Source organism: Siniperca chuatsi, linkage group LG5 (genome assembly GCF_020085105.1).
Source record: "Siniperca chuatsi isolate FFG_IHB_CAS linkage group LG5, ASM2008510v1, whole genome shotgun sequence".
Lineage (NCBI taxonomy): Eukaryota > Metazoa > Chordata > Actinopteri > Centrarchiformes > Sinipercidae > Siniperca > Siniperca chuatsi.
Genome location: NC_058046.1, coordinates 3,513,466 through 3,534,444, shown reverse-complemented (window position 1 = coordinate 3,534,444; position 20,979 = coordinate 3,513,466). Strand labels below are relative to the sequence as shown.

The window sequence follows — 20,979 nt, the reverse complement described above, 5'->3', positions numbered from 1 at the left end:
CCCACAACACTTCCCCTACAAGTCTCCACAGTTGTAAAGCTTTTAGATAAGAGTAACTAGCTTACAACAATTTAAAGTAGCATGTGGTTGCACTACATTACAAAAGTGTGAAGGATATCTCACCTTCATTTTAGCTTGTTAAAATAAGTAAAAGTGGTAATCTGAATACTTGTATGACATTTATAGCTCTTATGTGAATGATGAAATTGCTCTACTTGAAATGGTCAAAATGAGAAATCTGGTGAAAAGTAAAGATTGTACTTTGTGGCGCTATTCACTGTTTTCTGTGCCTCCTTTCGCCTGCAAATCTCCTCTTGGCCTTCTTCAACTTCTCAAGTGAGTGTTATTTCATAAGAATAAAACTTGGAAAGCGATCTCCTTTTGGGAAAACTCTCTTAAAGAACACAAACCCTAAAAGGTTGTCAATTTCTCCACTGAACTTAAATGAATAGGCTGAAATACTTCAACTGTGTCATTCCTAAATAAGACGGCAATTATTTTAAATGCTATTCGTGTCGTAATCATCTTAAGAAACTTGATCAGTTTGATGCTAATGATAACAGTAATAAACTCTCATGCCTCAAAATTAAAATTAAAAGCCAACGTGGATGTAGTCACACCATAGAAACAAACTACTGTACTCTTTGCTACAGGTTGCAGCAAAACAAACAAATGACGTCCATTTACTTTAATTATGCATAAAAAGACAATACAACAAAATCGATGCTGAATTCAAACCTAATCTAACATTGAGTTTTCAAAGAAGATACAAGTTCAATGAACACATTTCCTTAGGTAAACTGTTCTAAGTTAAGACGTCCTGACTGAAGGTTCCATCACCTCTTCTTTTATCTTTGTAACATTCAAAGGAGTATTGTTTGATGAAACTTAAAATGTACAATAAAAAGGACTTATCTTTGGCTGTAAATTCTTCATGTAGACTAACAGATGCCATTTTTCCCCACTATAAATGTGGGAAATGGATTTCCATTAACAGGCTTCAAGGTCTTTGCCAGTTTGCCATGCTGTGCCAGCTGCTCTTGCTAATTACCAATAATGACTTTTTGATCTACAGCGCTTTAGCAAATCCTTTGGGATTCGGTTTTATACAGACTAATGCGGGAAGTACTTTTGTTCTTTGGCTGGGTAATGTAGTGACCAAACATGCCATTTGGTAACTGAAACTAGAGTTACAACAAGCCTGCATAACTCAAAGTAAAGGAAGCCGCAAACATGTTTCAAAATGTAAGAGCAAAGCGCAGACCATCCACCCTGAGGTTTTTCACGTTCTTGAGGCACTGACAGACTATCAGTTTGCAAACATCAAGCCCTTGTAACCCACTTTAAGCAAATGACTATCTGTTAAGAACACCACTTAATCTGTTTCTCTCGATTCCTCAAAAGTTACAGCGTAGCGACACTCAGAAAAGCATCAGTGGCATAGCTTGTCCGCCTAAAAATAGACATGTACTTGCTTTTAGCAAGCAGTTGAGAGATTCTGCACTCTGTGAGCTTTATCCTGACAGAACACCACACCACTGTGTCATCTTTCAAGGCAGAAATCCTGCTTTGGTCTTTGGATAAATGAAGATATTTGAAAATGGACAAATTCTGATTCTAAATTTATAATTAAAGTTAAGTAACAGTTTTTTGTATTAAACATAAACACAGATAACACTGCACTCTGCTTAATTCACACCTGTTCTCTCATCTCTTTAACATAGTTAACCTAACCAAACGAAATGCTACAAACACTGTCGCTTAAGTTTCCTCTTCCAGCCAAGTCAAGTATGTGCGGCCACAGCAAGGAGATAACCAAGGTTCTTGCAGGTCAGATATTTTTAAACGTTTGGAGGTGAGGGCACTCTGCCAAAACACAGAGAAGATAGTGGGATGCTGCAAGCATACTGGACTAAAATGAATGAAAGGTGCATTCAGAGGGGGGAAACAGTTGAAAACCTCAATCTGGCATCTGGGAGTGTGACTTTGTCACAGGTAGCATGAGCATGCTAACTGCAGTTTTAGAGGACACACACATTTTACTTTAACTGTATAGAGTCCAGTATGTTCCTTAAATGTGGATTAAGATTTGCTTGTCAGTACAAGATTGATGAAAATGTAATCAAAATAATCACAAAAATCGTTCCCCTGTTAGTTTTGGGGAATCAAGATTATTCAGAGGGAAACCCCAGAAGGAGAAGGGTTCATGAATTATCAGTATCTTATGAAGCTCTGTTCTGTGGAAATCCTTAAATTAACCATTCAAGAATATGTTTTTCTTGTAAGAATACTTGGTTCTTAGAACATCCTCTAATCAAAAGGTTTTCAGTAGAATCTCCAATTCTCTTCATCACACTTCACACGCAGGTCGGTATTCTGCTCTGTATTCAGCACCACAATGCTCGTGGTCACTTTCAGCTGGCAAGTGCCTTGTACATCTGTTTAGTACCAGTGCAGAGTTTGAGCATGACAGCATTGCATGAGCAAACTCTGCCACTCTATTTCTTTCCTATGATGACGTCCTGTCCAAAATATGTGAATCCAGAGCATGGCACTTCGAGGTTCCCTGTGGAGTTTTTGACCTCTGGTAGCGCTATGGAGCCGTTTTTCACACGACGGACGCACATGCATGCTTGCGGGTGACACAGTGCACACTCGTGCCAATGGTTTCACACTATTCCACTGATCTACAGGTGGCGGTAACATGCCAAGAAATGCAGCAATGCCCAACAAAAGGCAGGGAAGAGAAAAGGCCTCTCTCATTTCTGTTTGTACCTCCTCGATTCCTCTCCTCGTAGTCTGGTGCGAGTATTCCTCGCACCACCGATGTGAGCGGAGGAGTCGAGGCAACCGGCATTAACAAAATGACATATCCTTGTTTCGGAGCAGTCATTTTATGTGTGGCACAGCTGCATTTTCTGTCTATTGTTGTTATAGCCTGCTACTGTATTTTATGATCTCTGTCAGATGATCATAACAGTGTTCATGACAACTTATATATTTACTTTTAATTCAATTCACAACGTGGAATAATGTGACAAGAATGTACGGATGTCACACTTTTTCCTTTTATTTAACAAACACATACAGTATATAGACTTTATATATTTGTGTGAAGCACTACAAATGTGTGTGTATATATATATATATATATATATATATATATATATATATATATATATATATATATATATATCTCAAATGTAGCACACAACCCCCAACTGCAACTGTTGTCACAGGACTATACTTTTGGAATGACATTTGCAGACTTAATGGGCAACAGACTATATGACAACATGAAATACAGCAAGTTAGTGCTCAGAAGAGAATGTTCTTGTTGATATGATAATGTGACGTTAGCAGCTGTTTGCACATGTAACATCCCGTCACCATTATAGCAGTTGGAATTGGGTGTAGCCAGTAAAAACATAATAAATATCAAGGTGAAATGTCATTAAGGAATGCAGTTAGAACAGCGCACCTTACGGGGCACTACACAAACTGTGGAGGCCAGAAAGTGTGATCGCACATTTGTCTTTAATAATCATTAATACAACTTGTGAATACAACAAGGATCACTTGGAGTCCTGCTCCCACCATGGTTTGTATATTCCAGCTGTGTGTCACGCCTCTTGTGTACAACACGTGCCGAAAACACTTCCGCAAAGGATGAGAAGAGGCTTAAGACTGCTAGCTAGTAAACATGGATGTAAAACAATGACGGTTTAAAAAATTGGCTTTGCAAATGTTTTGAGAAAGGAAGTGCATTCAACACATTTGCAAGCGCTAGACAAAATACTCACCAAAATGCAGTGTATGTATCACTGACTGTAAACATAACTATTGTTTACAAGAAAACTTCACAGGGTACCAATAAGGAAGGGTTTATACATTAGTGAGCTTTGCAAGTTTCAGCAAAATTCATGGAAATCAAAACTACTTTGCCTACATAAAATACAGTCTAAAAGTGGCAATATTTTGATCATAAACCGTCTGATCAATGAATAAATAATACAAGATTACAAATCTGACCAGGCACTTAATGCCAGCTGTCATTACTTTTTTACTTTTGATACATTTCAGTCAGTACCAAATAAGTACTGAGGTTTGTTACCCAGCCTTGGGTTGTGTATACGTTGAAATTGTGGCCTTAGGATTCATCCGTGTGACTCAAAATGATCCAGAGCAAGTTTAATGGAAACCCATTCTTTTTTTAGATACCTTGTCTTTTACCAAAATGTTGGTCAAGGGGAATTTGGTGGATGAAAGATTAACCAAAATGTTTCCAAATCATCCTCTCTCCATCCACAATGTTCTTAGTAACTGTCAAAACTATCTTGCACTACATCAAAAGGTTGGACAGACAGGAGGACAGACAAACTGACTGAACAGTCTTAGGTCTGGGTGTTGTCAGGGCAATATAAAATCAGTATCAGTCAAACCTTACTGGTGACCAATGATCTCAGAGTCTCAAAGAATAAACATGGGTCAAATATACAAACAATCCTGTCTGAAAGCACATTAGGAAGAGCCACAGGAAAGTCAAACAGCAAAGCCTCAGTATTAGTCAAGGAAATATTGGTTATTTAACAAAGAAAAGTCAAAAGAAGAACTTTGAGTAATGCCCTGTCACCTTTGTTTTAACCACCACAAATCTAACTCACCTATCTCCCCCATAACACACACCTCAATTCCGGTTTGCACAGTAACTCCTGCCTGGCAAGTGAAAACTGCAAACACCACTGCAGACATTTAGTGCAAGATGCACTTATGCATCAAGAAACTGTCAACCTGGACTACAACTCCCCCTCCTTATTCAGTTTTCATTCTTACACTTCAGCCTATATGTTAAGCACAGGGGCCTTGACTGCAATCAATCTAATTTCTACCCTGACTCAGGTGAATGATGCAAAGCTCTTTAAAAGACAAGATGCAAGTGTGTGAAGAAATCTTTCTGAGAAGCAAGTCCATAAAAGGTGATATGAGGAGGTGCAGCAATGAGAGCACATGTTTTTTTCATTCTGGCCTTAGTGAGCTGGAAGGTTCTGGCAGTCAGCTCTCATACCTCTTACCTCAACAGTTTACAACTGAACCGACAGACCTAAGTGGCTGCGCTTTGGAGGCTTTATGATGAAATTGGGTAAGAGATAGAGCTGCGGCTGGATGAAAAGAATACACGAGGGTGAAAACATTACAACAGGGTCAGTTCAGTTGTGAGAAAGAGAAGTCCAAGTTAACACCAATCCTGACATACAAAGGAAAACAAGAAAGGAGGGAAAAGACTGCCTTCTTTTTAAAAAAAAAAAAAAAAATCAGATTATCTGATGATGTCTTTGAAGTCTTTTTCAAAGATGACATGAAAAAGGTGTATGTTCATATCATAGACTGTATGTAAAGATAGACGACATGTCAGCTCCCTTAAAGTGAAGCCAAAACATCTCGATCACACCCTAGTGGCTGGCTGCAGTATAGGTCATAAACCCCGCCCCCTCCATGTTAGCGCATGGGAAGAACAAAAATACACGTCAAATAAATGTTTCCCAAAGATGGTTTCTATCAGTTTAGGTAGTTCTTATGCTGATGTATGTTCAAGTGTTTGTTTTTCTGATACGTTTGGTTTTGCTATAAAACGGGGGTTACATGTCATGATTGACAGCTGAGCTCTGCTCGCGATTGAGTGTATGGGCGGGAACTCGATACCGCGGCTCCAACCCCCATCACTACTGCGCAGACTCTGGCTCCAAATGATGCCAAAAGCACAATGTGGCAGCTCCCGTAGGCAGGATATTTTGTCTTCATTACAGTCTATTTGGAGAAAGTGGCGACGTGTCATCCATCTAAATATACAGTCTACGGTTCGTATGCATGTATGTATGCATGTTAATTTTGACCACAGTCTAACGGTCAAAAAGGTCAAAGTGTTCAAGGTACAAAATGTAGTGGGGGAAAAACAACACACAGACCTTGGGCAATCATCTCTACCTTTCTTATCCTCTGGGAGACAAATTCCCTTAGTCTCATCACAGTAATATGAAAACGTTCAGGATACTGCGATAAAAGTAGATGTTTCAAATTCTGCAAGTGTGGCCCATGCCCATGTCTTGCAGGATACTTTATGAATGTATATCATACGTAAACTGAAACCTAGCCGCAAACATAACCTACCCTGTTTTTGTTGCTCTGATTTGACATGCCACCAGAAATAGATGTATTTTACCAAACTGATCAAACTGTTGAATCTCAAAGAAGCAACAATAACTCTTGCATAACATTACATAATATTTGTAATGATTTCATACTTCAATGTATGCCACCCAACAAGCACACAATCACCTTCACAACAAAAGACTGAAATCCTATCATCAGCCATCAGAGCCATAAGACAAGTTTTTCCCTTTGGAAATTATTTAATTTATGATGGATGGATGTTAATTCTTTTCCACAACGAGTGTTAACAGCAAGATTAGAAGTAAAATATACGTAAATGTTTTTTATAGATTCCATATAACCTCTGGCAGACCGGAGTGACATGTTGGCACCAACTTGTTTACAGTGCCCACAGAATCAGTCCCTAAGAGTGAGCCAATCATTTATCACTCCTGACTCGCCATCCAATCGAGCATAATCATGGAGTCAAGTGAACTCACATAAGCCTATGATCAGTTTTCACCTGTACTTAGTCTCTCCGGAAAGCTGACCTTGAATAGGAGCAGACAAACCTCTGAACCAAGTACACTTAAAGATGATGAGTAAGGGAAACTTTGAGCTTCTCACAAACACTCATAAAGCACATTCATGAAAGTTATCCACATTCAAGGTCAGGACAACCAAAGAATCCTTTCATAAAAAACATAAGAGGCAATATGGCATCCCCGTGCACTGCTGTATTAGATTTGAATTTGTCATTCTGCTGCATTAACTGTTTAAAGCCACTACATTGACTCCTAATGATACATACAGTAATATGTCTCAAATATGGAGTGCTGATAAAACCACAATTTGTCAATACACTGATCAAAGACATAAAACCATCACTGAATGTGTACTGAAGCAAAATGTTGTAGTGGACAAATCAATGTCCTTCTGTTTGGCGTCTCCATATGACCTGAGTTCACACCCACATTTGGCTTGATGCCCGCCTCAGATCGGGTGATGATGAATTGGTAGAAATTAATTCAATTGCAGTTTCACAAAAAGGGGAGGGACGGCAACGCAGAGGCAGATGCATAAGGCCTCAATGAGCAAGCACAAAGGCACCGATACCCATCACAGGACCAAGTGCTGCGTCGTACCAGCATTCTTTCTAGGGTGCTAGAATAAGACAACAAAAGGGGCACAATGTGCCTATTCATCACCAGTACAGTATGCTAATAATGTAGATGGGATGCATTCTCACCACCCTCCCCTGGCAGAGAGGGAGGATCAAATAGGTCATTCAAAAAACATTATCAAAAAGGAATGCTCTGATCTGCACTGCAATGATTAATGAAGCCTCTCTTAAGTCATAAGACAGACAAGGAAAGCAATTGGACCTGCACTTGTTTAAATCAAAATACAATGTGTTTTGTTTATGCAAGTGTTGGCAAATTAAAAAATTAAAAAATAAACTTTTATCCACCTCAGGGTTGAGTGATAATCGAATAATGACTCGTGGATTCATTTATATTCGTTCACTGGAATTGTATCATGGTGATATGATGACATTGTGTTATTGCTTCACAAAGTTCAGTCCAAGCAAAGTTTCATTAAACTTAGCCATGCTAGCGGCTGTACTTTCTTTGGGCTAAATGGTAAGGCCAGCGTGCTCAAAATGGCAATGCTAACATCCTGATGGTAAGCAGGTATAACGTTTACCATGTTCACAATCTTAGTTTAGCAAGCTAACAATTGCTACTTAGCACAAAAAACAAATTACAGCTGAAGCATCATCCCAAGGAGGGCCTGAATGTGTGTACCAAATTCGTGGCAATCCATCCCATAGTTGTTGAGACATTTTACTCAAAACCACAAATGTCAACCTCAAGGCGGCACTAGAGGAAAGGTCAGGGGATCACCAAAGTCAGTATGGTTAATCCTCTGGGGATCATTAATGTCTGTACAAAATGTAATGGCAATCCATCCGATAGTTGTTGAGATATTTCAGTGTGGACCACAGTGGTGGGCCGACCGACAGAGTCATTTCAGAAGGGCTGAAAACAAAAAGAATGAGTCATTCAGTTCACTGGTCTACACAAGATGTATTGTATTGTCAGATATATTGATTAATAGGGGAACACTGTACACTACAATGAGCATCAATTTGATTATTGTATGTTATTTTCAATAAATTTGTTATATAAGTGGGTGACAAATGACAGGAAAAACCTGAATTAACGAGTGAAAAAACAAATAAACGATAAAATGATTACCACTGTAATAACTTTCCAGAGTTGTAAAATCTTTTCTCTTGCGTGCACAGTTAGATAGTGTCCTCCAACATCATCATAAAAACACCAAATGAGGGAATATGGTGTTCTATCACTCCATCTCGGAAAAATATTGTTATTAATACCAGGATACTGATATCAACCATTTCAGTCAGCACTAAGCCAACTGCTTTTTATTTTATCTCAACTGTGTCAGACCCAAAAAGGCAGCAGATATCTACAGTATGTTTACTTAACATTTGGATGTAGCTTTCATTTATCATATTCTCTGTAACAAAGATGCTTAATCAATGTAAACCCCTGCTTAAGAAATTTACAACAAAGAGCTTATGCACTGTACTTCACAAACTGTTTTGGCATATCATGTGATGTGTGTAACCGCATTCACATTGGTACATTTGTTCTGCAAATTTCTAGTAGTGGCAGAGGTCAAAAGCCTGTTTGGTGCATGTATGGCGTCTGTCCAGATCACAAGTGGCAAAGGACAGTCGCTGTGAACAGAGCAGTGTTTGCATGGAAACCGTGTTTGCGTTTCTCCTGTTTACATGATCTGTGGCTTGTCGTGGTCAGGGAGTCCCTGTGACCTAGGCTGAAAGACTTACACTGCTCTCATGTCTTCAGCCTGTGACTTACAGAGCGCAATTATTAAACCCCAGTGTAAATGTCTCAAGATTCTGCTGACAGAAAGGAAACAGGGCAAATTTGTGTGAGGTCAGCATGTTCAGAGAAAAAGTTGTGACAGGGGTATGTCACTTAAAATGCACAGACAATGTATCAGAGGACCAGTCAGCTGAGAGTCAAGCTTGTTCTGAAGTGTTCTATATGAAGGTTAAAATGATGCATGAAAAACACAGGGAACTACTAAGAAGTCTGCAAATATTTGCTGCTCAGAAGATGGAGGAGAACCTAATTAAGTGAGGCAGTGATGAATTATAACCTTGCTGTTAACATGCTTGCAAAACGGCAAACAAAGGAAGTGAAACCACTGAGATAAAGTCTTTTCAATTAATTAGAAAGAAGCAGTAACATTTTAACAAGAATTTACCAACACATGCAAACATGAACTGTTTGCCTTATACCTACAGTGAGAGGTAGGTACAGCAGTCATGTAACGGCCGTGGTCTGGTGAATAAATAACAATGACGTAAGGGCTATTATGCAAGTTAAGCTGACAACAAGACATGTTCCAGGGGCAGTTATCTGTTAAATGCTTAGCAGGTGCTCAGCAAATTGCTTGATGAAATATTCTGACTGCAGGTACAGAGCGATCAGTTTGTCTGCCTTTTTAAAACAGTGACTTTAAGCATCCTAAATAAAACCCATAGAGGTGTATTGCCTTTATGTGATGAAAAGTCATAAAAAGTCACGGGTCGTCATTAGGTACACTGCGCTATAACTAATGGAGTCTAATACAACAGTCCTGCGATAAATCCTCCATGAAGGTTATAATATGTTTTTGCTGGAACTGCTGTAGAGAGGTGTTGATTTAACTTTATGGGTCATTTTAGGGTATGTAGTTTTGTGGCCTTATACAGAGCGGTGTTTCTGTTATTTTGCCTACCCTCAGTGATATAAATGGGGTGGACAAACTAATAGAAAAACTGTCAGAATAACACTATAGAAATTCAACAGCACCACAAATGGCAGCCTCCAAAATGACCACACAGTTGAATCAACACCTCTTTAAAGCAGTTTCAACAAAAGCTGAACATTATCATCCTCATGAAGGTAGGACTGTTATGTCCCATGCATTAGTTATAGCTTGGTGTACCTAATAAACTGGCAACTGAGTGCAGATGTGAGTAGGAGTGACTTCTGAGAAAAGGATCCCTACGTATGACACATTTTAAAAACTGTATACTTTTCCAGACTTGACAGAAAATAAATAGGTATCTGGTATGCTGAAAATATATTATTATTATTATATATTATTATTTACATTTCTATACATTAAAAATCAATCCTCAAAACAACAGTTCATATGTGTCTAGTATGACATCCCAAAACTTTGTTGCACTTTTTGTGCAGCTGCCAAACGTTACAAAGCCATAATTTATCAAATTAATTCCTACACATTTCCAAAACTTCCAAGTCCTGACAAGGAACCCCAAATGATAAGAGTTAGTGGAGAAAGGGTGACATGCTCACAGATGCATCCTGTTCCTACATGTCATTTCTGTGTTCCTCTTGGAGACAGCATCAGACAGAGCTCAAGAGAAACCACAGAGGCTAAAGGGGAGTGGGGGGAAATGACTATGTTCCTACTCAATGTAGGAACAGTCCAGCTCTGCAGATATGTCACTGGAAAAAAATTGCTAACCACATGGCATCAAGAGAACTTTTGAGCTTGACGAAAGTCTAATTTTTAATATATTTGGAGGAGATGGTGACGTATGCACTGTTTGGAACAAAGATACCTGATCATTCATAAATGTTTTCGTCAGTTTCTCTTCTCCAGCAAACTATAGCTGTGTGTTTAGCTTTAAGGGAATCTCTTGCTTTTCATTAAACTGGCCTGAATAAGGAAGTGGGAGATGAGCCCCTCAAAAACATCACATGATCCACTCAGTACCTACACATCAGTAACATAAGTGACCCAATGCCACACACTGTCCAGCAGCAGGTTTGTCTGCCTGATCAAACCTGTGCACACTGATGAACCTCCCTGGATGTCCTTCATGAAAAGATCTGCCTTATTTGGTACCCAATATGATTAAGAACACGGGGAAAAATACATCAATATGAGCATCATTTTATACTGTGGTTTTGCCTCGTCTGATTTTGTCACGCAAAACGTTTTGACGAGGAGGAACTGCTGTTATCATCCCCGGTTTCACTTTACACAAGACCTCACATTATGGCAGACTTCTGCACTCAATTCAGATTTAGTTTCCATGCGCATGCTCGGGGTTATTAATGAAGTTACTATCTTCAAATGACATTCATCTAGCCAAAAAGCAAACCTAAAGTTCAAAGTTTAAATAAACTATTCCAAACACGCCTGATGCACAGTTACTTGGTGGTCTCTGGGCCACAAAGGCAGGTAAATACCAAAATTAACCTTGACTTTTACCACTTTCCCAGCATAGTAGATCTTAAAACCGAACAGCACCTCAAAATGTAGGCTGGTTAACCTGCCAAGTGGTTCCGGCCACAAACCGCTAAACCTCAGCAAAGAATTTGCAGTAGCTGGTTGGTGGTTAGAGGTCCTGTGTTGCTGAATGGGCGACACATGGGACCACCACTGACAGAGTAAAGAGCTCCACTCCCTATGCACTCATGACACTGTAAAGTGCTATATTTATATGAAAGCATCCTCTAGCTGCTCCTGTAAGTGTGTATTTACATCATGAATGCAAGTGAAGAGGTGGTATGATGGAAGCAATTAGTTGATTTACTATGGTTACTCTAATGGAGTAGCTTTTTAGGGGCCAGGTAGCTAGGCTGCCGGACCCTCTTGGAATTTCCAATGTTATTATTTCTAGGAAATCTGCCTTCCCATGCATGAAAATAAACACAATTTTGCACATAGATTCAGTCTTATGTCAAATTTCCTCAACAGGCATTGTGGGCCAATAGTCCTGATGGTGGCTCTACAGCAACTATTTAAAGTTTAAAACTTTGAAAATTCCTAACAAATCAGTCATATGTGCTACCACATTTCACCAAAATGTAGGCCCAATTGAGCAGAAATGTTCGCATGATTTGAGCTGGCAGGAAGTATGAAGTCCATCACTCTGTTTTTCTCAAAAACTGTAAAACTAATTAAACCTATCACCTCCGATTTTTTTACTCAATCAACACCAAACTTGCCACACTACATCTTCAGACCTCAACAAACGATCCAGTTTTCCAATTTTTTGAAATATCAAAAAGTGAGCCCGCAGTGCATCAAAATGTTTTACTGGCAAATTTCAGAATACTCAAAAACTGAATTTTTGGCAGTATTTTGAACTCTATCCTCATGTAAACCATTGCGGTCAGTAGAAATAGAGCATCTTTAAACATCAGTTTGTCATTTATGGAGCAATCATTCTTTCTAAAAAAATAAATTACAGACATCTCTATGTTGTCTAGACAAATTCTCAGAATTTTGCCTTGATAACTGAATTTGAGACACATCTGTCTTTAGGTCGTTATCACAACCCTGGTGGCTGCATAAGTCTTAGTGTGAAGCCACCTCCAGTTTTCCTCTCTGTGGGTAGCTCAACGTAATCACCACGTGCCACTGGTTGTGAGATGCCCGGGTGATGCACAGTTAACATCTTATATCAGTAGTCGTCTCCTGGAAAGCTACTGCCATGCATGTTTTAGGTATCTCCCCACTCTAACACACCTGATTCTAATTATTAACTCGTTATCCAGCCCTTGACAAGCTTCAGCTGCTTCCTCCCCCATTTTTTTGCTCAATTGACAGCAAACTAACAAATGGTTTCTCGCTTGGCAGGTAGCTCAGCAAGATCATGACTTGCCCTTGGTGTCTAAGGTTGTGAGTTTGAGCCCTGTGTGATGCAGAATAAATATGCTAATGCCTGTTCAGGCATTGTTCTGTGTGGATTTGAGAAGCGTGACTTCTAATAACTTTGCTCTGGGATGTTCTGCTGATTGACTGCATTTGTCTTCTTATTTTCATCTTTCTCCTCAAAATGCCCAGCCCCGACCCACAGCTGCGCAGCAGCTATAATTGTGGTCTAGCATTTTCTGGAGTCATTTTATTTCTACTTAAGAAAGTTTTTTATTCAAGTGTGGTATTGCACTATATTTTAAATCACATCCAGTAGAGTACAAATGTTGTCAGCCCATAAAATAAAATGTGTAACTTGGGTACTGAATTCTAAATTACTGAAGAAAAAACTAATCTGGTTCAATTCAAGGTGATTTAATTTGTAATTTCTTCCACTTTGAAAAATATAGTTTGAATTCTACCCTTTCAGTGCTGTAAATATCACATCACGTTTTTGATTCTGATAAGCGTTTGGCACCTAGCACTTTTACTCTACCTTAATGACTGAGGAGAAATATTCTACTCTTGGGAGTCTTACTTCATTTTGTCTATGTCTAAATGCAGCAGACACTGTCAGTGAAACGAAAAAGACAATTATATGATTAACTGTGTAGCCCAAACAGGCACAGACACCCGGATCTTACTTTGGAACAGAATGATGAGCAAAGGTCACAATGTAACTTTGTGTTTCTGTTAACAAAACCAGCCACAGCCACTTCACATGATTATATGATGACACAGACTCATGACTGCCTGCTGCTTGTTTTTTGTTTTGGGCGAGTGAGATCAGGTTTACAGTTTGACTGACAGAATGTTTACGGTGTTGTGTTATTTGAAGAGACATGCTTGTGACATCTGAAACATTTAGTTGCCATTCTTTATTCATAATGACTTACAAAGAATTTTTATGGTTTAAGTAATATTAGTACACAATGTTTTAAATAATGTCTCTTAACTTTATGTTTCATTTGATTTGATCAATTAAAGTCAGGAGGGAGTAGCTCTGCACTTTTTTTTGCCTGAGCATAGTTTCACTTTCACCTACCTGAACTCTTCCAAGTTTATATTATTTGGGCTGACCTTGACTTAATAAATCCTCCAACAGTAGAGGCAGAGATTGAGTAATCAATTAGTTGATTTATATCAAATAAATCTGTCAAACTGTCTTTCCTGTGCCATCGTCCCTCCACAGAAAAACCCAGTACTGCAGGACTAAAGCATATTTGTGAATATTATGGGTGACATTTAACACTTTTCCAGTAGTCTATAATTAGTATCACCTTATTCTGTAATAAAGAGCATTAAAATATGACTGCCTACTTCCTAGTAAAGACCCTAACGACCAATTAGTCAACTAATTGGCTAAGCTGGGTTAGCTGGTGATGTTTCTAATTAATACACTTTGATAAGCAATGAACCATTTGTGAAAGAACAGCTGTTTTGTGAAAAATGTTTGTTTCCACACTTCCTCATTTTTTGGCCTGTCTGTCTGTGCATGGAGGATATTCTCATTTCAACATTTCTGAACGCAGGGCTTTGTTAAGCCATGAAGGAAATTTCTAACATTTCCAAGAAGCCTGTTGACATCCTTAAGAGCTGTACTGAGTAGGCACAGCCATTGCATAAGTCATCCCTTATGTCTTTATCCAGCCAAGCACTGTTGTTATTTGTTTTAATGTTATGCAATCTAATCAAATTAGTACATGTTAACACAAAACAATAGTGTCTCTCAGCCAGCCTATGGATAAACTAGTCTTTGTAAATTTTAACAGCTGCTGAGACAGCAAAACTTTTCATACTCCCTAAAAAAAAATCCTCATGGACAAAAGCAAACTGCAGAAAAACTTGCATGAGCTTTGGACAAAGCAAATTTTGAATGGCTGGAGCTTTACATACTGTATGTTGACACAGGAGGTTTGGACCATTGTTAACCTGGGGGCAACCCCACCCCCAGTGGAGCAGCTGAAGCAGGATGTAAACTACAGCTGTATGGAGAAAAGTTACCAGTTTTAAGTTCAGCTATGTACCAAATCCCTGGTGACCCATTTTAAGTACCAAAGCGTCCATAGCCTGGAAGAGGGAAGCGACCTATTTCAATCACTCTGCATATAATTTCTTGGGAAATAAGCTGATGTTTAGGGGGGAAAACTGAGCTTTTACTGTGGAGTGCAAACCAATTACCAACCCATAAAAAAGGAACAAAGCTGGAGGAGTTGCTTTACTGCTGTGCCTGTGTGAGTTATTCTCTTCAAACAAGGCATGACGAGTGTGTCCCAAAAAAAATAAAAAATCATGGTGCTTCATGTAAGAAAAGAGTTGCTGAACACACACTGTAATGCTGTTCTATAGTACATACCTTCTGCAACAAGCTCATCCACGGTGACTTGATACCGGCCGACTGCAAACACTTTCCCGAAGTAGCTGCTGACTCCGGAGCTGGAGCCCGACGCCCCTCCGAGCCCGCCGCTCTCGGACTTTGGCATTCTGGAAAACTTCTTCATCCTTTACTTTCAGTCCAGTCACCAAATGCAATCCCTGTTTGGTGGTAAAATTAACCACACAGTCCAATTTAACTCGGTTGTGTCCGACGTCCCCTATCTACTTATCGGAAATCTTTTCTTCTCCTGCATGCTCCGCGTCTGGTTCTTCTGGAGGGACTACTAGCTGTCGGGTGACACGACATGAAAGTACAGTTAATATAAACGTTACAGGCGTCAAGATGGGATGATACAACCTCGTCGGTCTCCCAAAGCTCGTACCAGTGACAGCATCCACTCACAAATGTTCAAAAACAAATAGGTTCGTAGCTGATGTGACACATCACTCTAGCTGGCTGCAGCCGTTGCTAGCGTGCATGGACTCAACGGTGTGCAGTGAGGTCGTTCCGCCAACAATAAAGACAGGGCAGGGGAGAAGCACAACAAAGCAGCTGGCACCGGTGTTGATAACACCACCTCCGGCAGCAACGAATCCTTCCCAGGAATATATACAACTCAGTAGACCTCCAAAAGTAGCGTCGGCGTCGTTAGCATCACACGCCGCGACTTGTTCACTTCACTCGGGCGAAGCGGCTAGTTAGCTCGCTAGCTGCGGTAGTTAGCGGCTAACGATCTTCGCTAGCATCCACAGCGGTTCCTCTCTACAAGACGAGCCACCCCGAATGCAGGTGGGCTAACAAAGTAGGAGCCCGAGCCTCACACAAGTAAGCGTATCAAAACTACTCCAGCGAAGTCTTTTTCATTGTGCCATCTCCATTCACCTTTGAGACATTTTCGTGGAGCTTCGCTAACGTTAAACTTCTGGTGACTCCCCAACGGCAGGCTACAAAATAAGTGGGTGGTTTGTTATTTACCCAATGAGAGTGACAACCTAACCTGACGTGGCCCCGCCCCCTCCAATTGTTGTGATTGGTGTAAGTGGAGATTGTATGGAAGCCCATTAGCGCCAGGAAGAGAGAAAAATTAATGAATGAAGGACATATATATATATATATATATATATATATATATATATATATATATATATATATATATATATATCATATATATATATATATAAAATACTCATGGTGAATGAAAATTATGTGATACAACATTTTTCTTTAGTAACCAAGTCAAAATTATGAGATAGACCTTTCTCAATACACAGTACACGTCCTCGGGATTCAAACTTAGCAAGTTTGCTAAAGTCTCTAAAACGAGAATGCAGTATGCTCAATTTGCAATTAGGGCAACAGTGTTCTTGCTTAGGCTACATCACCAGCTCATCCATGCCCTGGTAATTACACTTTAAAACACCTGTAAACCTGTTGTGTGACAAAATAATCTCAACTCAAGGGTGCACTAACAGGATTTCTTCAGAAAAAAATAAATAAATAAATAGCTTTTTCTTTTAGCTGCATTGAATTATCTTCACAGCAATGTATCTCTAAGATAGAATGAAATTTAACATACACCCTTTATTTGTTTTCATTTATATATATTTATTATTTTTCACTGAAGTCTGGTGAGATCTGTACACGTAAAGACCCAAAAGTACACAGAGGCAGTACTGTTTTAACTGTCCAGTAAAAACATGAACCTTAACTTTATCCTCAGACAAACCAATTTGGCAGCAACAAATATGAGATTTCAACGCTGAGACCAAAATTCTTCTTCCAAAAGGAATTACATCATAGAGCCACAGGTAAATTACCAAAGGGCCAAGATAAAACTGTTCTCCCCTGGATGATTGTGGCTGCTAACGGCCAAGGTGACGGGCTGGTCTCACCCAGCTGGTGAATCTTTTTTGTTTTGTTTTTTATTTGATGTATACACCACATATTCAAAATCTAAATGATACATTTTTCACCTGAAAAAAAAAAAATTCAAAAATGTATAATTTGGTAACAGGGTATGATTTGTAAAACAAAAATGATAACAGCTTTGAGTCTGGTTCATATTTTCCGCCATCACCTCTGGTTGATATAAAATGCATGCTTGTCTACCCCAAGTCCATACAAGTCAGCTCCCAAAGCATCATAGATAAAACAGGTACAGACAAGAACACAGATAAAGGCCTAAGACAAAACTTGACTTACTAAGCCAAAATAGTGAGATAGTAAGTTAAACTATGAAATTACTAAATCAAAATTAAGAGATAGTGTGTCAAAATTATGATTTACCATGAGTATTTCCCCCCTAACTTTAATGTATTTTCTTTCTTTTCATGGTGGCAATGGGCTTCCATAAGAAGCGCCCAGACAATGCTCATCTATAACTGGGCGGCCTGAGTGACAGACAGACTGAGCAGTCTGGTTGAGGAAGGAGAGCACAAAACAGGCTGGAAAGAATGCAGTGCATGGATAAATAAACAAATCTCAGGCTGCACTAAAGTAATGTGTTAGCCTCATTCACATTTATCACCCTGTTCATTATTAAAAATCCTAATCAAAACTCTATCCTCATCTGTGTCTTTGTTCTGCCTGTTAAACATTGCTGGTCTTTTTTTAAGGCATGGGTTAGGCTGTTACTTCCTCAGTATGAGTAAATTGATCTCACGTCATTCCCTTCAATTTTAATGATCATCTGCAGTGGGAAAAAAATTATTTTTTCAACAGACACTGCTAATGAGGAAGTGGTGTGCCAGCTGACTCTGAACTACAGGTTTTGTGAACAAAGGCATGTGTGTAGGCTAGAGAATCCACCTCATAATTCTGCAGACTTTCCTCCCTCTGTGGTCTAATTCATGTGCAACAGTCTGTCGTTTATAAATCAGTTGCTAGAGGTGAAAAATGTCTACTTCTGCGGGTAACTTGTCACAATTACCCTGTTCAAGTCAGTGGTTATACGGGGAGCACATGGCTGAGATGGGGATTACATAAGAGATGAGGAGGAGCAGAGCGGGATCACATGACTGTATAAACCCCCATGTCTGGACACATCCTGCTTCTGCAGGGGGGAATCTTTCCTCTCTGACACACCTATTGTTGTCTGGCTGTGTGTGAGGTGTATGCTGCCACCTGTTGGTGTTTGAATACACAGATGCACACAGAAACATACAGCACAGATAGATCATCATTCAGCAAGTTGATGTATCGACAAACATCCACTCTGCTGGAGTGTCTTTGAGCAGAAAACTGAACCACTTCTAAGGCTGACCTCCGACCTCCTGGAAGTTAAGGGCACAGTCTCCCAATGGGTGTCTAGAATACAAGTTCATACCAACAGTTCAGAACAAACAAAAAATCTTAAAAATGATTTTAAAGACCCTCAACATGCATTTTCTCAATCAGCTGATAGTTATTTAACATGAGAGATTTCTGTGTTTGTGTTGTTTTTTTCACTGAGCTCTTCTCACTGGTTTGAAGTAGGCACAACTCAGAAAAAGGTGATGTCACACATGCTTGTACCAATCACATTTTAGCAACATTTAAATCCAAATCTGATGACAGTTGGTGGGTTGTTTGGCCACTGACACGTTTACTGGACCTTAAGAGGTTGCTCACTTGGCAAATAAATACAAAAAAATATTCAAAGACAAACAAGCCATTTTGCTACAACTTCTTAAACCATTGGTTCCCAACTTGTAGGGTGGGCCACAAGATAAATCTGAGAGGTCACAAGATAATTACGGGGATAATAAAGACAAACCTATTACCCAAAATGTTTTTCTTTTAATGCTTTGGGCCTCTAAAATCCTTAGATGAAAAGTCACTCTTGTGTTAACTGCTGACAACTCACGTCCATACTAAGACTATAACCAACAGCATGTATGATAAAGGGTCACAAGTATACTGTTAGCGGCTTCATTTTAAGGGGTCACGTGCTTAAAGGGTCGGAAACCACTGTCTTCTTCCATCTTTACAAACGCATGTTGTGCAAACAAGTACTAAAACCTTCATTACACCTTATTAAAAATCTGGAGATGCCAAAGTTTCCAAAGATACTGTATATGTCAAGGGGAATTTGGGCAAAAATGTGTTAAAATGATGCCCAAAACATGTAGATTTGATTCCATTTGATTAAATCTTGCAGCCATAAAAACATGTCTTGTGTTTGAATACTTAACTCTGTGGAAACCGGATATAGCTTCCATGGAAGAGCTGGAATAAGCTGATACGGAATATATTTTATGCTGTCCGACAGTGGACTAACATAATCTTTCCAACCTTAAAGCTACTTAAGGGGGAAAAGGGGGAAACTGTATGTTAAGGGATTAAATCTGTTACCAACATTGCTTGCAGCCTCCATTCATCCTCACACCTAGTGAGGCAGTGAAGTGTTGGTAAGGCAGACTGGTGCTGGTCTGTACTGTACTTCTGAATGGCAGTCCAGTTTCTGAATGGAGACTTTTTACGTGGGAAGAATATAATTGGGGAAATTCACAGACAAGCTTACATTTCCTGGATTCATGTCAGGAGGGATAAAAGCTCTGCTCTTGAATTCTGGTCTGTTACACTTTACACTTGGCATCACACACCAGTTTGGAGTCTGGAGCGCAGCAAGCACGGATGAACTTGGCCTAAATTTCTTAGTTTTCCCCTGTGAGTTTCATTTTCTTCACTGGAGCGCTACTGTGTCTCCACACAGCTCTGAGAGAACACATTGTCACAGAAGATAGAGTCACAAATTAGGGGTTTCATGCAGTCTCATACAAAGAACTACAGTAATGCTACACACAAGACTTTACTGGTACGATAACAAAGCTATCAGTCCATGTAGGAATGTCTGAGGGAATATAACTAGGGCATGAGAAAAATGCATACGGTCACTAAAAACTCAGTATAGGATTAACATAAAATACTACAATAATAGTTCCTCAAAAACACTATTACCACACATAATAGATCAAAATAGACTTACATTGACGAATGTATATTCAGGAATACTTTATATTCCTACAGGATAATAATATTTGTCTAATAAAATACACCAATGATGCTATAGAATATATTAAGATTCCTAAAAAGTTCAGGACCACTTAACAGAACAATTACAGTTATCCCTAATGACTTTAATAATAAGTCATTTCTCATCAATTCAATCAATTTACTCATCACAAGGACTACTACAAGCCCTGTGAAAACTGTTGTATAATGTTTTCTGGAGGGAGCTTTCTACAGTCTGAGACTCTGGCAATGTCATCAGGTTTATCTCAGCTTGTGCTTGGACACTTTTATAACACAAAGCCTGCGTTTGTTGGGGTTTTAACAACTTTGGCGGTTGGGGGTGTCTAACGAAAAGACACAGTTGAGTTGAATTGTGGGAGGATCCAGCATTTTTGGAGCTTGACTCATTCTAGGGACAAGGTCCCACAGTCTCTAAGTCAGGAGATATCATGAATTTTAGTGCCTAGTATAAGGTTATCTCTATAAAGTTGGGGGACTTGAGAACCTATCCCACAGGCCTCTGCTGCATTCAAATTCCATATCTCAACTTTATGGAAGTGCAGTACTAAATCCCTAAATCAGAGTACCCCTACACATGTGCCAGATGCGGGAAGTTAATTAAAAATGCAGTGTGGACTTCATGGACTTTATGGATATCTCCATAACAAAATCCTTTCCTG

The 20,979-nt window shown here is 39.3% G+C and overlaps 1 protein-coding gene across 3 annotated transcripts in view; it reads right to left on the bottom strand.

The window, feature by feature from the left end:
* The window catches only part of bmp2k (BMP2 inducible kinase), a 48,999-nt gene extending 32,729 nt beyond the window's left edge, over positions 1 to 16,270 (bottom strand). The window contains exons 1-2 of one of the 3 annotated variants that reach the window (XM_044195247.1): positions 15,690 to 16,269; positions 15,287 to 15,594 (exon numbers count right to left, since the gene is read on the bottom strand). In XM_044195247.1, coding sequence (XP_044051182.1) covers positions 15,287 to 15,431 — 145 coding nt within the window. In that variant the 5' untranslated portion in view covers positions 15,432 to 15,594; positions 15,690 to 16,269. Of the gene's footprint in view, positions 1 to 15,286 lie in introns of all 3 variants that reach the window. The other 2 variants (XM_044195248.1, XM_044195246.1) reach the window with 2 other exon arrangements.
* Between the last annotated feature and the right edge of the window lie 4,709 nt (positions 16,271 to 20,979).